This window comes from Malania oleifera, chromosome 1 (genome assembly GCF_029873635.1).
Source record: "Malania oleifera isolate guangnan ecotype guangnan chromosome 1, ASM2987363v1, whole genome shotgun sequence".
NCBI lineage: Eukaryota > Viridiplantae > Streptophyta > Magnoliopsida > Santalales > Ximeniaceae > Malania > Malania oleifera.
Genome location: NC_080417.1, coordinates 123,923,638 through 123,938,394, shown reverse-complemented (window position 1 = coordinate 123,938,394; position 14,757 = coordinate 123,923,638). Strand labels below are relative to the sequence as shown.

The 14,757-nt window shown below is 36.8% G+C and overlaps 1 protein-coding gene across 1 annotated transcript; it reads right to left on the bottom strand.

Moving 5' to 3' along the window:
- Positions 1 to 12,075: 12,075 nt before the first annotated feature.
- Positions 12,076 to 12,836, bottom strand: LOC131152967 (uncharacterized). The gene has a single exon (XM_058104955.1). The coding sequence runs from the start codon at positions 12,717 to 12,719 to the stop codon at positions 12,240 to 12,242; it is 480 nt and encodes a 159-aa protein (XP_057960938.1). The 5' UTR covers positions 12,720 to 12,836; the 3' UTR covers positions 12,076 to 12,239.
- Between the last annotated feature and the right edge of the window lie 1,921 nt (positions 12,837 to 14,757).

The following is a 14,757-nucleotide window of genomic DNA, read 5'->3' as shown; positions in this document are numbered from 1 at the left end:
ACAACTGAGCTAGTCTGATTAGGAGTAGTCTCTTGCAAATGGATAGTGTCATTTTCTATATCCACTTTCTTGATGTTATTCTTGACTTGGTTAATTTCTCCAATAGTATCTTTCTCCTTCTTTGAGTTAAGCATTACCGAATTATAAAAAATAACTTCTCTGTTGGTAATAAAATTAGGTGACTTGGAATCATGATACCAAAGTCTATAACCCTTCACTCTGATTGCATAACTTATGAAAATAAATTTCTTGGCTTTTGCCTCTATTGTTCCTTCACTTACAAAAAATTTTCAAATTAGAATAATTAATAGATTTACCAAACCGTACCTCTTATGGGGTCTTGAACTCTAAAAGAGAAGGTTGGAAAACAATTTATTAAATAGCAAGTACTAGCAATAGCCTCTACCCTAAAATCCTTTGATAAGTTGGCATTTGAGAGCATACAACGAACTTTCTCCAAAAGGATTCTGTTCATGCTCTCAGCTATCTCATTCTGTTGTGGTGTATGTTTGACTATCTTATGCCTTAGAATGCCTTCATTTTGAAAAAATTCTTCAAATTCGAGTGAACAAAATTCCAATCCATTATTAGTTCTGAGCTGCTTGACCATCTTTTCAGTTTGTTCCTCAATCATTGCTTTCCACTGCTTGAAATATCTGAACACTTCGTTCTTATGCTTCAAAAAAATGCCCAGATCTTTCTTTAGTGGTCATTGATGAAGGTAAGCATGTATCAAGATTCACCTTTAGAAGGAACACGGGAGGGTCCCCAGAGGTTAGAATGTATATAGTCTAGAGTACCTTTGGTTCTATTGGTGCTAGTGTTGAAAGTGACTCTCTTATGCTTTCTAAACACACAATGTTCATAGAATTCCATCTTACATGTACTTTGGCAGCAAAGAAGACCTATTTTGCTTAGTAATGTTAGCCTTTTCTCAGTCATGTCCCAACCTTTTATGTTATCACTTGGTAATATAAGAATATAGCTTAGAGGATTGAGGAACAGCAATAACACTTGAAACTATAGCACTTTGCAAGACATATAAATTAGGAGGTAATTTGTTTGCTTTAGAATAACAATGGTACCATTGCTAACCTTCATAACTTGACTTTTAGCAGAGTACTTGTACCCTTTGGAATCAAGGGCTTCGAGAGAGACATGATTTTTTTTTTTTTAAATCTGGAATGTGCTGAACTTTGGTGAGAGTTCTCACAACACCATCATGCATTTTGATTTGTATCATTCCAATCCCAGCAATTTCACAAGTTGCATTGTTGCCTATCAGTACAATCCTACTAAAGATTGATTCATATGTGGAAAACCAATCTGTATTGGGACACATGAAATGAGCATGCTGAATCCATCACCTAGTGATTTTTAACATGCATCATTGGTAGTGTGGAAAGAACAAATTTTATGCCTTTGGATTCGTTATCAACAACCTTTGCTTCGACCTCCTTTTCTTTCTTTCTTTGATTTTGACCTTGTTTGTTCTCTTTATTCTTGTTCTTCAACTTGTAATAGTCAACCTTGATGTGCCCTTTCTTCTTGCAATAATTGCAAAATTTATTTGCATGTTTTGATCTTGATACGAGTTTGTGATATGAATTTCTTTCCATGGCTGTCCCTTGAATCCCTCTAGCTACCAAAGCATCTTCCTGTATTTCACTATTAGTTCCTGTAAAATGCTTCTCAAGCAATTCTTTAGGGAATAATGAAAGCTTTAACATCCTCTAAAGAAATATTATCTCTAGCAAATAAGAAAGTTTCTTTAAAATGCTTGTAGGAAAGGGGTAAGGAACATTACAATAAAAGGGCTTGATCCTCTTCTTCAATTTTGACATCAATTGATTTCAAATCTATAATAATGGAATTGAATTCATCTTCATGGGTTTTCATAGACATACCTTCTACCATTCGCAGCATACACAAGCGGTGCTTCTAATATAATTTGTTGGTGAGGGACTTCGTCATGTACAATGACTCCAATTTGAACCATAAAATGGTTGTGGTTTTTTTGAGAGGACTTCTCTCAGGACAGTGTCTGAAAGGCATAATTGGATTGCTGTCAAAGCTTTTTCATCCATCTTGTCCTTCGGATCATTTGTCAAAGTACTCGACATTTCTTTTTTCCCAACAATGCTTTCACTATACCCTTTTGAGTCAAGGCAACATGCATTTTTACTTGTCAAAGATTAAAATTGCTAAAACCATCAAATATCTCAATGTCATATGGTGTCAAAGCCATTGGGAACCTTGCTCTAATACCACTTGTTAGGATTAGGGGAGTCTTCACGTGGGCTTGATGTACATGGTTGAGCACCAACTTGACCAAAAAGCTTAAGCGTATTGGTTTTGGACCCAACCATGTATGTAAGCACCCATCCTTCACTCTATTTTTCCAATGCGGGACAAAGTCACAAGTGGAATTCTCAACATATTTTTGTTTGGGCGACACCTTTTAGTGTTTACAATATTATAGTTTAGGGAATATTTATAAAATTATTTTTCTCATTGTCTAGCTATTGTCAACCTAAAAAAGGCTTTGCTTATTAATTTTATTTAGAGTTGAATTTGAATTTAACTCGAGAGTCTGCAGAATGGCAGAAGAGGGTTGGTTGTTGAGTAGTAGGCGACCTTACCCGGTGGGACTTAAGGGTTGTTGTTCTTGTTGTTGAGTTGAATCTGAACTGAAATTTAGGTGGATGTTTGTCCTGGATGGCATCTATACTTAAAAGGCACATATTTTATTTTATCGTGAGAAAATGTGAACGTTTATCACTCATATTGGGTGGCTGTATTAAGAATCTGAAATTCTAAGAATGGGCACTGCAAAATTTGATGTGTGATATGTTACTTTCAGTTTCCGTCCATATTTGTTGTCTATCTATGCATCAGGCTGTTTCTAGTTCTAATAAAAGCTGATACTCTTTGTGTAACGCCCCAACCCTCTACTCGAGCCCGGAGTGCTACTAAAACATAACATACACATTTCTCTAGTACCATAAATAGATATAACCCACTTTAACAAGGGAAAATAGGTGTTCCATCCTGATCATCACACACATACAAAGCAGAAAAATTTCTAATACATCAAATACTTACCAGAGTTTCTAACTGTTCCCAACTACATACCAAATCCATATCATAATATTGCAAACCCCAAAAGCATAAAAACTGTTATTTATGTCTCACAAGCTTTGACAATATCTAACAACTGTCTAACACTAGCCCGGCGGTACGTTGGACTCGATCCCTTGAAGGACCTGAAACATGATTTGTATGATAGGGTGAGACACCTCTCATTAAGACGGATCATATTATTATTAGTGCGTGGCTAGCATGAGATTTTGTGTAAACATATTACTGATAACATTTAAATATATTTAACTGGCATTTTAAAACTGTACTGAACTGTATCTCTGAAAATACATAATTTCTGAGTAATATACTGCTGGCTCAATATAGCCCATTCTATAGTAAATATGTCCATATATGCCTGGAAGATACAACATGGATTGCTGAATTAGCGTCGTCACGCGTTCACATACTACTACGACATGCTTCCCCCATGACAGGTTGTGCGGCGCGTAGGCTGGACCTACCATATAGCCGGCCGATTATAGTTAAGTCAAACTAAGTAGTAAGTACTTTTGTGCCTACCCTATACTCGGAATTCTGCATCGGGAGGGTCACTCGGAATTCTGCATTGAATGGGGCCTCAGAATTCTGCATCAGGGAATACTACCCAGGTCTCTAATCGACTGTCCAATACCAACACTCTCTCTAAGATGTGTGGTTGTACTATCTCCCAACATATAGCTACGGTACCGTGCTCATAACATAACATTATATTCACAGGGCTCTAAAATCATATATGGCAATTTACATCATAAAACTGAAATCATAATTCATTTTCATGAAACTATATAAAACATAAACTGTTCGTAATTCTGTGGAATATCTGTTATATACTGTTTACTAACATCGGCCCCCGGCTGTCATATCTAATCTTGGCTCATAGCCATTACAATTCAGTATTACACAAAACCTAATCATTCATACCAATTAAAACGGTACTCATGCCGCACAATTTTTCACTTGGTAAATCATAAATAAAATAACTGCTTGAGAAAATAGACACTGTGCTGAAAATAGGGGTATGGGTATCTCCAAGTTGTTATTTTACTAAAATATAGATACGTAGTTAAGTACAGGAATATGGAGATAATCAACTCTACCGCCTTTGGTTCGTATTAAAACACGCCTACGGTTTGAAATCACAAATTCCAACCGGTGAAAACGTTCAGAAAGCCCAGTACTTTAATCCAAAAATATCATATTCGAATTTAATCGATCGATTTTGAAAATAATATCGGTTAATCAAACCCTAGGCTCAGAAACCCTAGAAAAGCTATAACTTTATACATATAAACATATCCTGTATTTTCAATCGGTTAAAACTTGCAAAAGTAACTGACATAATATAATCCCCTTACTTGATTCCTGAAAAACGACCCGGAACTCCCGAAAAACGAAACCCTAACTTTTGGAGTGGGACCTAAAAATGAGATCCCACAAGCCGAGAGGAGGGAGAGAGAATCGAGGAGCACTTGTGAGTGGTCCGGGGGGACAGAGAGAGAGAGTGATACGTGAGACAGAGAGAGAGAGAGAGAGAGAGGAAATGAAAGTTATATAATAAAAACATAACTTAACCCTTAAGTAACTTAAAATATCTCCTCCAAGATATTTATATATAAATATCTAAAAATATTTTCTCCAAGATATTTATATATATAAATATCTAAAAATATCTCCTCCAAGATATTTATTATTATATTTATTTATTTATTTATTATTTTATTTTATTTTATTTTATTTTATTTTCGAGTTACTACACTTTGCCCAGACAATTCTCACTGCACCTAGTTTTTACTTTCCTTATGAACATATATTCCTTATTTTAATATGAGGTGGGAAATTTTTTTTTTTTTCTTTCCCTTTTTCCATTGAGCAAGTAGAGGCTCTCAATTTCTTAATCAAAATTCTACTCCATAGTCTCTAGCATTGTGAGTATTTATTTTCTGACACAGCAGTCAATTAAGTGATGTAATATGTGGGAGTGTAAACCAACTATGGAAATACATAAGGTCGTGCATGATTTTGAATGGAAAAATCTTATGCAAAGAATCATATTTTCATGAACTCTTTCTCTTGCATAATGTAAAAACAGTTCATTTCTTTCATATTTACTACTGCAGCATACACTTTCTGAGAGGTTGATCACTCTGGATTGTGGAATGTGATTATGGGCCTCTTGTCCTTTCAATAGATTCTTTCTCAACTCAAGCTTTAGTATGTTATACCCGCACTTTGATGTTTGTTGAAGGGCTTTATTGTACATGGACCCTCTTCTAGTTTCTTGCTCAATCAAGGCAGTAGCTTTATTTCAGTTAATGCCATCTATTTTTTTCACATAACCTGAAAACTGAAGCATTGTTCTCGTCAAACGTGGATACTTCTCCTAACTGGTGTAGTTGGTCTTTGTTGCTTATTATCATACCATTGAAGTTGATTTTTTGTTTGGGGTCATTTTTGCTTGTTGCTACTGCAAATTTTTGTACAAATAAATTTGTATGCTTTCCTCTCGTATTATGCCAATCATTTATCTCAACTTCCTCATTTAGTCCTGATAATATGATGGAAACTTGTTTCTCGAACCCCCAACATTGCATCTTCATGAGTGTAGGTGACAATCTTGACTTGGATTCTTGGGCTGGGGGCAGCGGGCAGGTTTGTAGAAGCCACACTCCAAAAGGCATGGAGGTTACCTTTTTATTTCATAGGTCTTGTGTTGCATTTGATCACAGGATGGTTGTTAAAATAGTATGACTTGATTCAACTCAAGGAACCAATGATTCAGTTGATTATATGAATCGGATGCTGTCATCAGAAATAATGCCTGAATTTCTTTTCAAGAGAATTTTCGGAACACTCCTCTGGTTAGGAATGCTTTTGACTGAGAAATGGACTGACATACTAATTTCTGTAATTGCTTATACAAAAGCCATTGTAGTAACACCAAACGTGATCCCAAGTGGACCTCAGACAATGAAGGCATGTTCATTGTCAGATCCTCCTATAGGTAAGTCACTCTTAAGAGAAACTCTTGACAACTTTCCTTGGAAGTCCATTTGGCAAACAATTGGGAAAAGTCTTACCGTGGACAACAGTCAAAAGGGGGGCTGACCCTTGTGAACAGGTGCATCTTGTTTTTTTGAGTGTTCAGAATCTATCGATCATTCTCTTGCACAGTTCTTGGACCAGAGCCCTTTGGGACTTGGCCATTTCCAAAATGTCAGTGGCTTATTGCAAGAACAGTGGCAGGTGGGCTATGGGCTTGGAATAGAATCTGTGCTAGTAAGGAGAGGAAGAAACCCTTGTCCCTCATTCCCTTTACCGTATTTTGGTTGTGAGGAAAGGAATAAGAGAGCTGTTTTGAAGGAGTGGCTACACCCTTCAATGTTTTTAAAAAACAATGAATTACGACTGTTACTAGATGACATAGTGGTTTGTCGTTGGTTGACTCACTTGTAATTCTTGATTTTTTTGATCCTGCACAGAAGGTAAGAGTTTGCTGTTTTGTACATGGGTGGCACCCCCTTGATGCTTTTTTGCTGATCCCAAAAATAAGGTTTTTGTGGGTGGGCTGTCTAATAATAGACTTAAGGCCTCTATAAACAACAAGAAATTGGACCGAAGCGAGAATGGAGAAGATCTGGACAATCCTCTAGTTGTAAAAGCTCTAGGTTCTATCATTGAGAGGGCTACTAGTGTTATGTGGAGAAATCAGGGCTGTAGCGGTGGGTGAAGTCAAGGTCAAGCAAGTTTGTGGTTCTATGCGTATGTATGTGCAGGTGTGTGTGTTGAAGTGATGCTTGTTTGAGTTTACGGGAGCATGAAACATTTTCTTTTTCTTTTTCTTTTTTCAGTTGAACACAGGAGCAAGAAACTTAAATGATGATGAGAATGGAAAAGGGAAAGAACTCGGGGATGAAGGGATTGAAGTAATTGAGGATGATGGTGAGCATGAACTGAGAGAGGAAGAAGAGATGTATTGGAGGATTTTAAAATCACTACACTTTGGTAATAGCAACAGTATCAAATCACTTTGTTGGATATGATAGATGCCTACACACTCATAATAAATAGGAAAAAATAGCACCGGGCAAACTCTGTTATTAATCTAAATCAATTTTTAAAATGCAAACCCTTTTATTAATCTAAATGAATTCTTAAAATGCTAAGGATTGAGGCAAGACATTTTACCCTTAGTAAGGCAAGAAATAACCCTTGAGGTGTTTGAGAAATGAATATGATTTCACAGAAGAGAAGGAATATATAATAAGCAGAATACAACAAAACAATAAAACCAAGCCTTAAGTCCCACTAGGTGGGATTGGCTATATGAATCATTTTTCGCCAATTTATGCGATCATGGACCATCTTTTTTGATAGATTTGGGGATATTAAATCCTTACTCACTATCTCCTCTCAAGTTATTTTAGGTCTACCTCTACCTCTTTTACTGTCCCCCACAGTAGCTAACTCACTCTTCCTCACTGGTTCACTATGTGGCCTACGTTACAAATGTCCATACCATCTGAGTCATCTCTCCCTTATCTTATCTTCTACAGGAGCTATACCTAACTTACCGCGAATATGTTCATTCCTTAATTTATCTTTTAATATTATACCACTCATCCATCTAACTTGGATAAGCCGTTTGGACCCCCTTTGTGGCACTAAGTTGGGGAAGGACATGACTGACCCCTTGCCTCCATCATGATAAATAAAAGATTAACCTTCATGTGAAATTGAAACTAATACTTGAGGAAGCCTTGCAGTTTGCCCATGTTTCACTTGAGCCAACCTTGGGGACATAGAGGTTTGGGGTTGAATGCTTGAGGCCTCTTCCGCATTTTACCCACTAAGCCCTAATTTTTGTTTTGATAAAATTTTTAAGAATTTCATCTAAAAAAACTTTCACGTTTCCCTTAATAGTGCATAAAAGTGATGCCTTACCCAAATTATATGCCTTGATCGAGTATGTGTACAAGTTTTGGGAAAAATGCACCTAAAGTAACACCTTGATTCTTTTCTTTTTCCTTCTGCCTCAAGCTGCGCCTTATGAATGCCTTTTAAAGGACCGAGCTAAATCAAATTTATATGACTAGAGTCTTACACTCAACTAATCCACCAAGATGATAGGTCTGCTCCTCTACCTTTCTTCACTTAAATACCAAGAATAAAATGTCATAGTCCTTCAAGACTCAAACCTTGGTCATTTAATCAGAAGAGTCTTGAGTTTACCACCTGAGTCACCCTTGGGAGGCCATACAAGAGGGTCATTTTAGATGATGAGGATGGTGATATTTAATAAGGAGGATTCCTTGATTGAGTTTTGGACTTATGGAGGTTTCTTTTTTCTCATTGGATCCTCACAATGCCATTAAACACTCAAGGGTATGCTGTTTTCTTCATTATAAAAGTAGGTTACTCATATTTTGTAAGGTAATTGTCTTTTCAAAGTTGCTTTTGAATTTGTTACCAAATATGATTCAATTTACAATTCAGAAAATGGGGATTGAAAGACTTGACATGCCTCCTCTCTTCCCAAACCAACAACATGCCTCTCTAAAACAACCAAACAAAAAGAAAGTAAAATATTATGTTTCAGTCCGCAAACTCTATTTTGCTAAAATAGATCTATTAATTTGCGTGAGGCTGGGTTCTAAACTGAATTAAGTCTTCTCTTGGTTTACCTCTCTTTCATCATCATCTTCTTCTTATTTTATTTTATTTTATTAATTTTTTGTCCTTTTCTTTGAGGTTTCATAGCCTTTCACCCGCAAGAGAATTTTTTTTTTTTTTAAAATAAAATGTGAACTTTTCCAAATTTCTTGATTAAAAATTAGGCAGTTGAAAGGTTGACTTGTAACTATCCTAGTCCAAGCTTTCCACACGGCACTAAAATTCTCTATTTCCCCCTTGAATTTACAGAAATATTAATCACTAATTTTCCAATAATTTTCACAATTTTTAGTATTTTCTCAATTAAAGTCAGATGAAAGTCCACCTGATTTCTAATCAACACCTCTTCCTTCTCCTCATCCTTTTTCCCATTTAATTTCGACAGAGCTTTTATTAATGACTTGAACTATATCACATGAACAAATGAGTTTTTTAATGAAATTTTGAATGGGTGTGATAATGTGAAGGATTAAGGTGCGCTAGATTGGAGCAGGTGCCTCAACCACAATTCCTCAGTCAACCACTAGGCCCTAAAGTGGGGATACCATTCATGGTGGATTAAGAATTCATCAGCAGCCCATTAAGACCCATAATGGATTTTGTTTGCCTTCTAATTATCCTTTGGTGCCTGTGAATAATAAGCTTCAGTATATTGAAACAAGAATAGTATGCTTGAACAGATGTAATCATTTTTAACTTGTACTAACCATAAGACTTTGAGGTCTACGTGCAATGGCTTTAGACATGTTGGGTAGATGTTTCGCAATTTCATCTATTCCTTTATTTTTTTTTCTCCAACAAATTAAGAATTGTCACAGTGCGGAATTATGATTAGCTGACATGATCAGATAGGACAGTCAAGAAAAATTATCACACGGGGTGATGAGAGCCCACAAAACGATAAATTTGGGGAAAAGAGCTGAATAAAAAAAGTCATTAATAACCTATCACTACATGAAGTGTAACACAAGCATTTCTTAGAGCTCAGGTAATTCCAGCCAACATGCTGGGTTCTCCTCGATGCAAATTGAGATATTTTTTCTGGTGATAAGAATATAATTACAAAATTTAGTGTTGATCATTCCCACCCAATTTCCCTAGACTTAAAGAAAAAGTCATTGAAGTTTTAGTGGCTTGTCTATCATATGGAAGATTTAGTCAGATACATTGTTGTATTCAGTCAGTTTATTTTTAGGAGGTTTCCGTTTGTTATTGATGTTTATAAATTTATAAAAAGTTAAAGGAATTTGATCTCAAACTCTTAGATTTGGTTGTACCGCTTTCCCGTTAGGCTAATAAAGGTAGCGTTCTGAATTCAATCACTACTAATTGGTATCTTTGTTTATGCATCAATGACGATAGATGCATTCGCCATTAGTATCGTTCTATGAGAATCATGTGTGATAATCATCCCTATGTACCCTGATCCTTTTTTCCTTCCCGTTCATTCTCATGTCCTAGTTTCCCCTGTTTTCCTTTTTATTCTGACCTGTTTCTTTATCATTCTGATTGTCAATTTTCAGCTGTGATTCTGCTTGCAAAGATTCTGGACATTAGAATTTTCCCTGCATTCATGAATTTTACTCGTAATTTGTTCAAGAATTTATTTGGGATCCGAGTTTTTCTGAGAACTTCAAAGGGTACATGCAAAACTTATTGATAAGGTCTAGATTACCATAATAAACAAATGAGCTTCTCTCAGAAACATATATCAACTCCTTTGTGGTATGATGTAAACTCATAACTTGTTCTGCAACACCTGCAGGTTCATGTGTTGGCCTGTCGGGGAGGCACAGGTGCCCACCATGAGTGTTTGTTGCTCATTGCTCTAGGAACAGTGGGTGTATGGGGCCTCTCGCAATGTGAACGCATTTCAAAAAAAGAAAAATAAAAAATGAAAAAAGGAAGTGCCATGTGGCTTCTATTCCCCAATATGGGGCTACCACAGTTCAGAACAGTCTACTTGTTTCCAAAATAGAAATTTGAATTAAACCGAAGCAGTTGGAGTGGAACTAACTTATTTAGCTTAGGGTGGGCTTAGATTCTGTATAGGTTTCAAGATAGGATAACAATTTGCAGGCTAGGGCAAGAGAGAGAGCCTAAAATATGAGCAAAAGCACGAGATAGACAAATTTAAAAGTATCTAATTAGAGTCCAAATTGTGTACAAGTGGTTATCTGTACAAATGCAATGGCCCGGGTGGGGGGGGGGGGGGGGTGGCAATTGCCCATCATATAAAATCTTGATTTGCTGCAAAGAATTCTTTTTACATTGCTCTTGGAAAATTGTACTTGGGCATACAGTTTTTTGAGATATAGGAAGTGGCTCTATTTTGATCTCCAGAGAGATTCCTAGCTTTGCCGCAGTAGATAAGGATTAATGTTATTAGAACAAGTTCATGTCTAGTGTGTTGGTTGGGATGATGCATTCCTGTTCCATGAGCTCGAGTCCAGTAGCAAAATCTACTAATTTCAGTTAACAATATCAATGACTGGTATAATTCTAGTCAAATTAGTGGTTTGAAAATTCACATCCATGATTATGGGTCTCCAAAAAACTTGTGGATTGGAGAGCAATAGGTGCCGAAGTGGCAGGGATTAGGTATCACAGGCTTCATGCCACCCCAAATAAAAACAAAACAAAGAATCAAAATTCGTAAGTATGATAAACTGCTCTCTTATCAGAAAATGAAAGGTGAAAAATATAGTGAAATGATTAATCATAATTTATATTCGTTAATGAATTAATTAGCTGCATGAGGAAAGTAGGAAACATAAGGTCTGTGTAATTGAAAAGTATATGAAATTTACATGTTGTTATGGGTTTGATTCTTATATTAGTTTGGGTAAATTGAAACTCTTCTTAAGAATCTGGATCCAAATCAGAGAGTGAAGCAAAAATTAATCTATTGGGATTGAGTTGGTTGATTCTTGAGTTGACTGAAACTGTTGTGCTGCTCTACAAATCAGTTAACTAATGGTATACTATTTTAACTAGCGGACAGTCCTGTGCATTTGTAGGACCATGCTTTTTAGGGCATGTGTAATCCTCAAGGATTGGCTATTTTTGAAATTTCAAAATGGAAGAAAAGAGGAGAAAATTAAAGACCCCTGGCCCCTACTGCTGCTCCCGTGACCTAATTCTTGTAGATAAACTAATAAGATCCTCTTGCAAATACTATAGCTGGATAGATCCCAGCATCAAACATTTGTTGCCTATTTCTTGTATTATGGATTAATAGTATATTATGACTGGCCAAACTGCAGAATGGATGAGTATTTTTTTGATGTATCAGAGATAACATGCTTTTAGAGCACTGGATATAAGAAACGAAGTAAAAGGTTTTGGCTCAGTATCTACCATTACATCATGAGCTCCTGTACGTCAGAACTATAGTAACAGAGAGAGAGAGAGAGAGAGATATGCTAGTTTACTTCTGGTATGCTTTCTAACACAGGTTTCCACACTCTGTTTCCTTTCCTATCATCATCAACCGTGTCAATCTGACTCTTGTTTTGTTTATCTTGAAGATGAGAAGTTATGTCATCAATTGAAGCCCCTCCCTTTCTTAACATCTCCTTCAGCTCTTGCTTACTGATAACCAGCTTAATTCTTACCACTGCAGTTCTTTGTCCGCCTTCTGTCTCTGTATTTAGAAACCTCACCTTCTTCTTTTCATCGTCTGGTGAGGGCATTGACAGGGGTAGAAGATAGTACAAGTGGCTACTGAGCATTTCAGCGTCCGGCAGAAGATGTCGTAGGACTGGAAGCCTGTCAGCAACTGCATGGCCTGGAAACTCTTGCAATACTTGGTGAACTTTCATGGGTGCTTTGTATTCAAGGACTTTTCCGTCCATTTTCACAATCTTGATAGTTTTCTTTTGCAAAACCAAGCAATTCCCCATGGCCTTGTCTAACACTGCTTGCAGCTGGGATTGTTTTTGAGTGATGGACCAGTGCTTGAGGAATGGGTTGGGTGTCTTTGTATTTAAAAGCAACCCCCTGTGGTCTTGGAACTCATGTGTCATGGGTCATGACCACCTCATTGAGGTAATTATACTCTCTTCGAACTCGGAAATCGATCCACGCGCTCACCGTCCACAGACAGGAGGATTAGCAAGTCAATCGATGTTGAAAGGTAATTAAGCATGAAACTTAATCCCAGTAGGAAAAATGCAAGTTATGATTGCAGTTCTTTTTTATTACAGCAATATAATATCATACTTTTAGAGCATGTAAGAGCATGTTATCCTCTCTCTCATTGAGATGTTGACAACATATGAACTAGTGTCATTGTCACAACTCACAAATGCTCTCATCCCATCTGCTGCTAGTGGATTTGCACCAGAACAGTTAAATTCTGGCTAGAATCCTGTAGGACCACTAAAACCCTTGTTAGTGGTTTGACCACTATGCACCAATCACCGTGGATTGGCTTGCATAGTTGACTAAGCCGGTGCAACATTGACTATCTGCTCTCGTAGAAGTGACATCAGAAACATTCTTTAAGATCTCTCAGCAGAGGTCAGTAGGGCACCAAGGCAAGTTGAGCTCGTGTGGCCTAGTGGGAATGTCGGGAATTCCTCCAATGTGAACAGGCTCAAATCTCTATTACTATTGCACACATCTTCAGTGCTGAAAAACACATGAGATGGTTTTTTCCTAGAAAATAAACTTCAGTTCACATGTCCTATGTTTGCATGCGCCTGCGCTTATACATGTGAGGTGTGGTTATTTTGGCTTGTGAGATCATAGTTAGACGAGATGTGATTATTCTCCACTTTTTATGTGCAATAGTTGATGCAAAATTTTAATCCCTTCTTCCATACAATATCACTACCTCTGCCCATCCTCTCTCCAGATGGCACCCCCGACTCATGTGAGGCGGTGTTTGTGAAACGCCTCGAACCCTTAAACCCGGTCCGGTGCATTATTTCCTGATTAAATCCCGACAATCCATTAATAATTAATATGTACGCAGCGGAAAACATAACTATGATCCTCAATCATAAAAATAATACCAGAGTTTACTATTTCTACTCATAATCCATAATAACCATTCGTCACCTATATTATAATATATACACATATCTCCAAAAACATTTAGTATTCACAAACACCAGTATGTTCCACAACCATTCATAAGATCCAGAAGACTTAAAACATAAAACATAACTTATATACGTCCCATAATATCATCAAAATGTTTATACCATTTTTTCTTTCTATAACCCCAAAAATGTTATATCCAGCTCGAGCTCTCTAAGCTCGATCTCGTGGTGATCCTGAAAAAGATAAATTTGTATTTGGGTGAGACACATCTTAGTAAGGAAAGAAACAATATATACTAAAACAGCGTGTGGTCAATATGAGATTTGTAAATAACATAAGTATACATTTTCATCATTTGCAAATCATTAGCATAATATCTGAAATTATTTCCTGATCCTATTCAAACACATGCAAAGTATTTACCCTCGAGACTACCCAAGGATAGAGGTGATTACTCGCCCATACAAGTAGCACCCCTCTACTCTGATATATTAAGCAACCAAAAGGTCACAACTGAAGCATACCAGAGCACTCACCTTACTCAGTAAACCCTTAAGTGTTACATAAATCTCGTACTCACACAATTCATACGAAACTTTATTAGCGAAGGCCCCCGAGAATAAGGAAATTTACCCGCACATACAAATAGTTTTCCCTCTGCCCTAGTGCGTTATGCAGCCTACTGTTACATCCGATACTACTAGTGCACTCGCCTTTATCAGCAAGCTTTCAGGAGAAGAGTTTGCCTTGCCCTAACGTAACATGTTCTACTAGCATACATGCTGATAATATCATAATACATTATTCTATCTGTCATTATTCATTCATCCATAACTGTTCATGTTCATAACTTTAGCATTTCATAACATTTCATTTTATGTAACCTTTCAC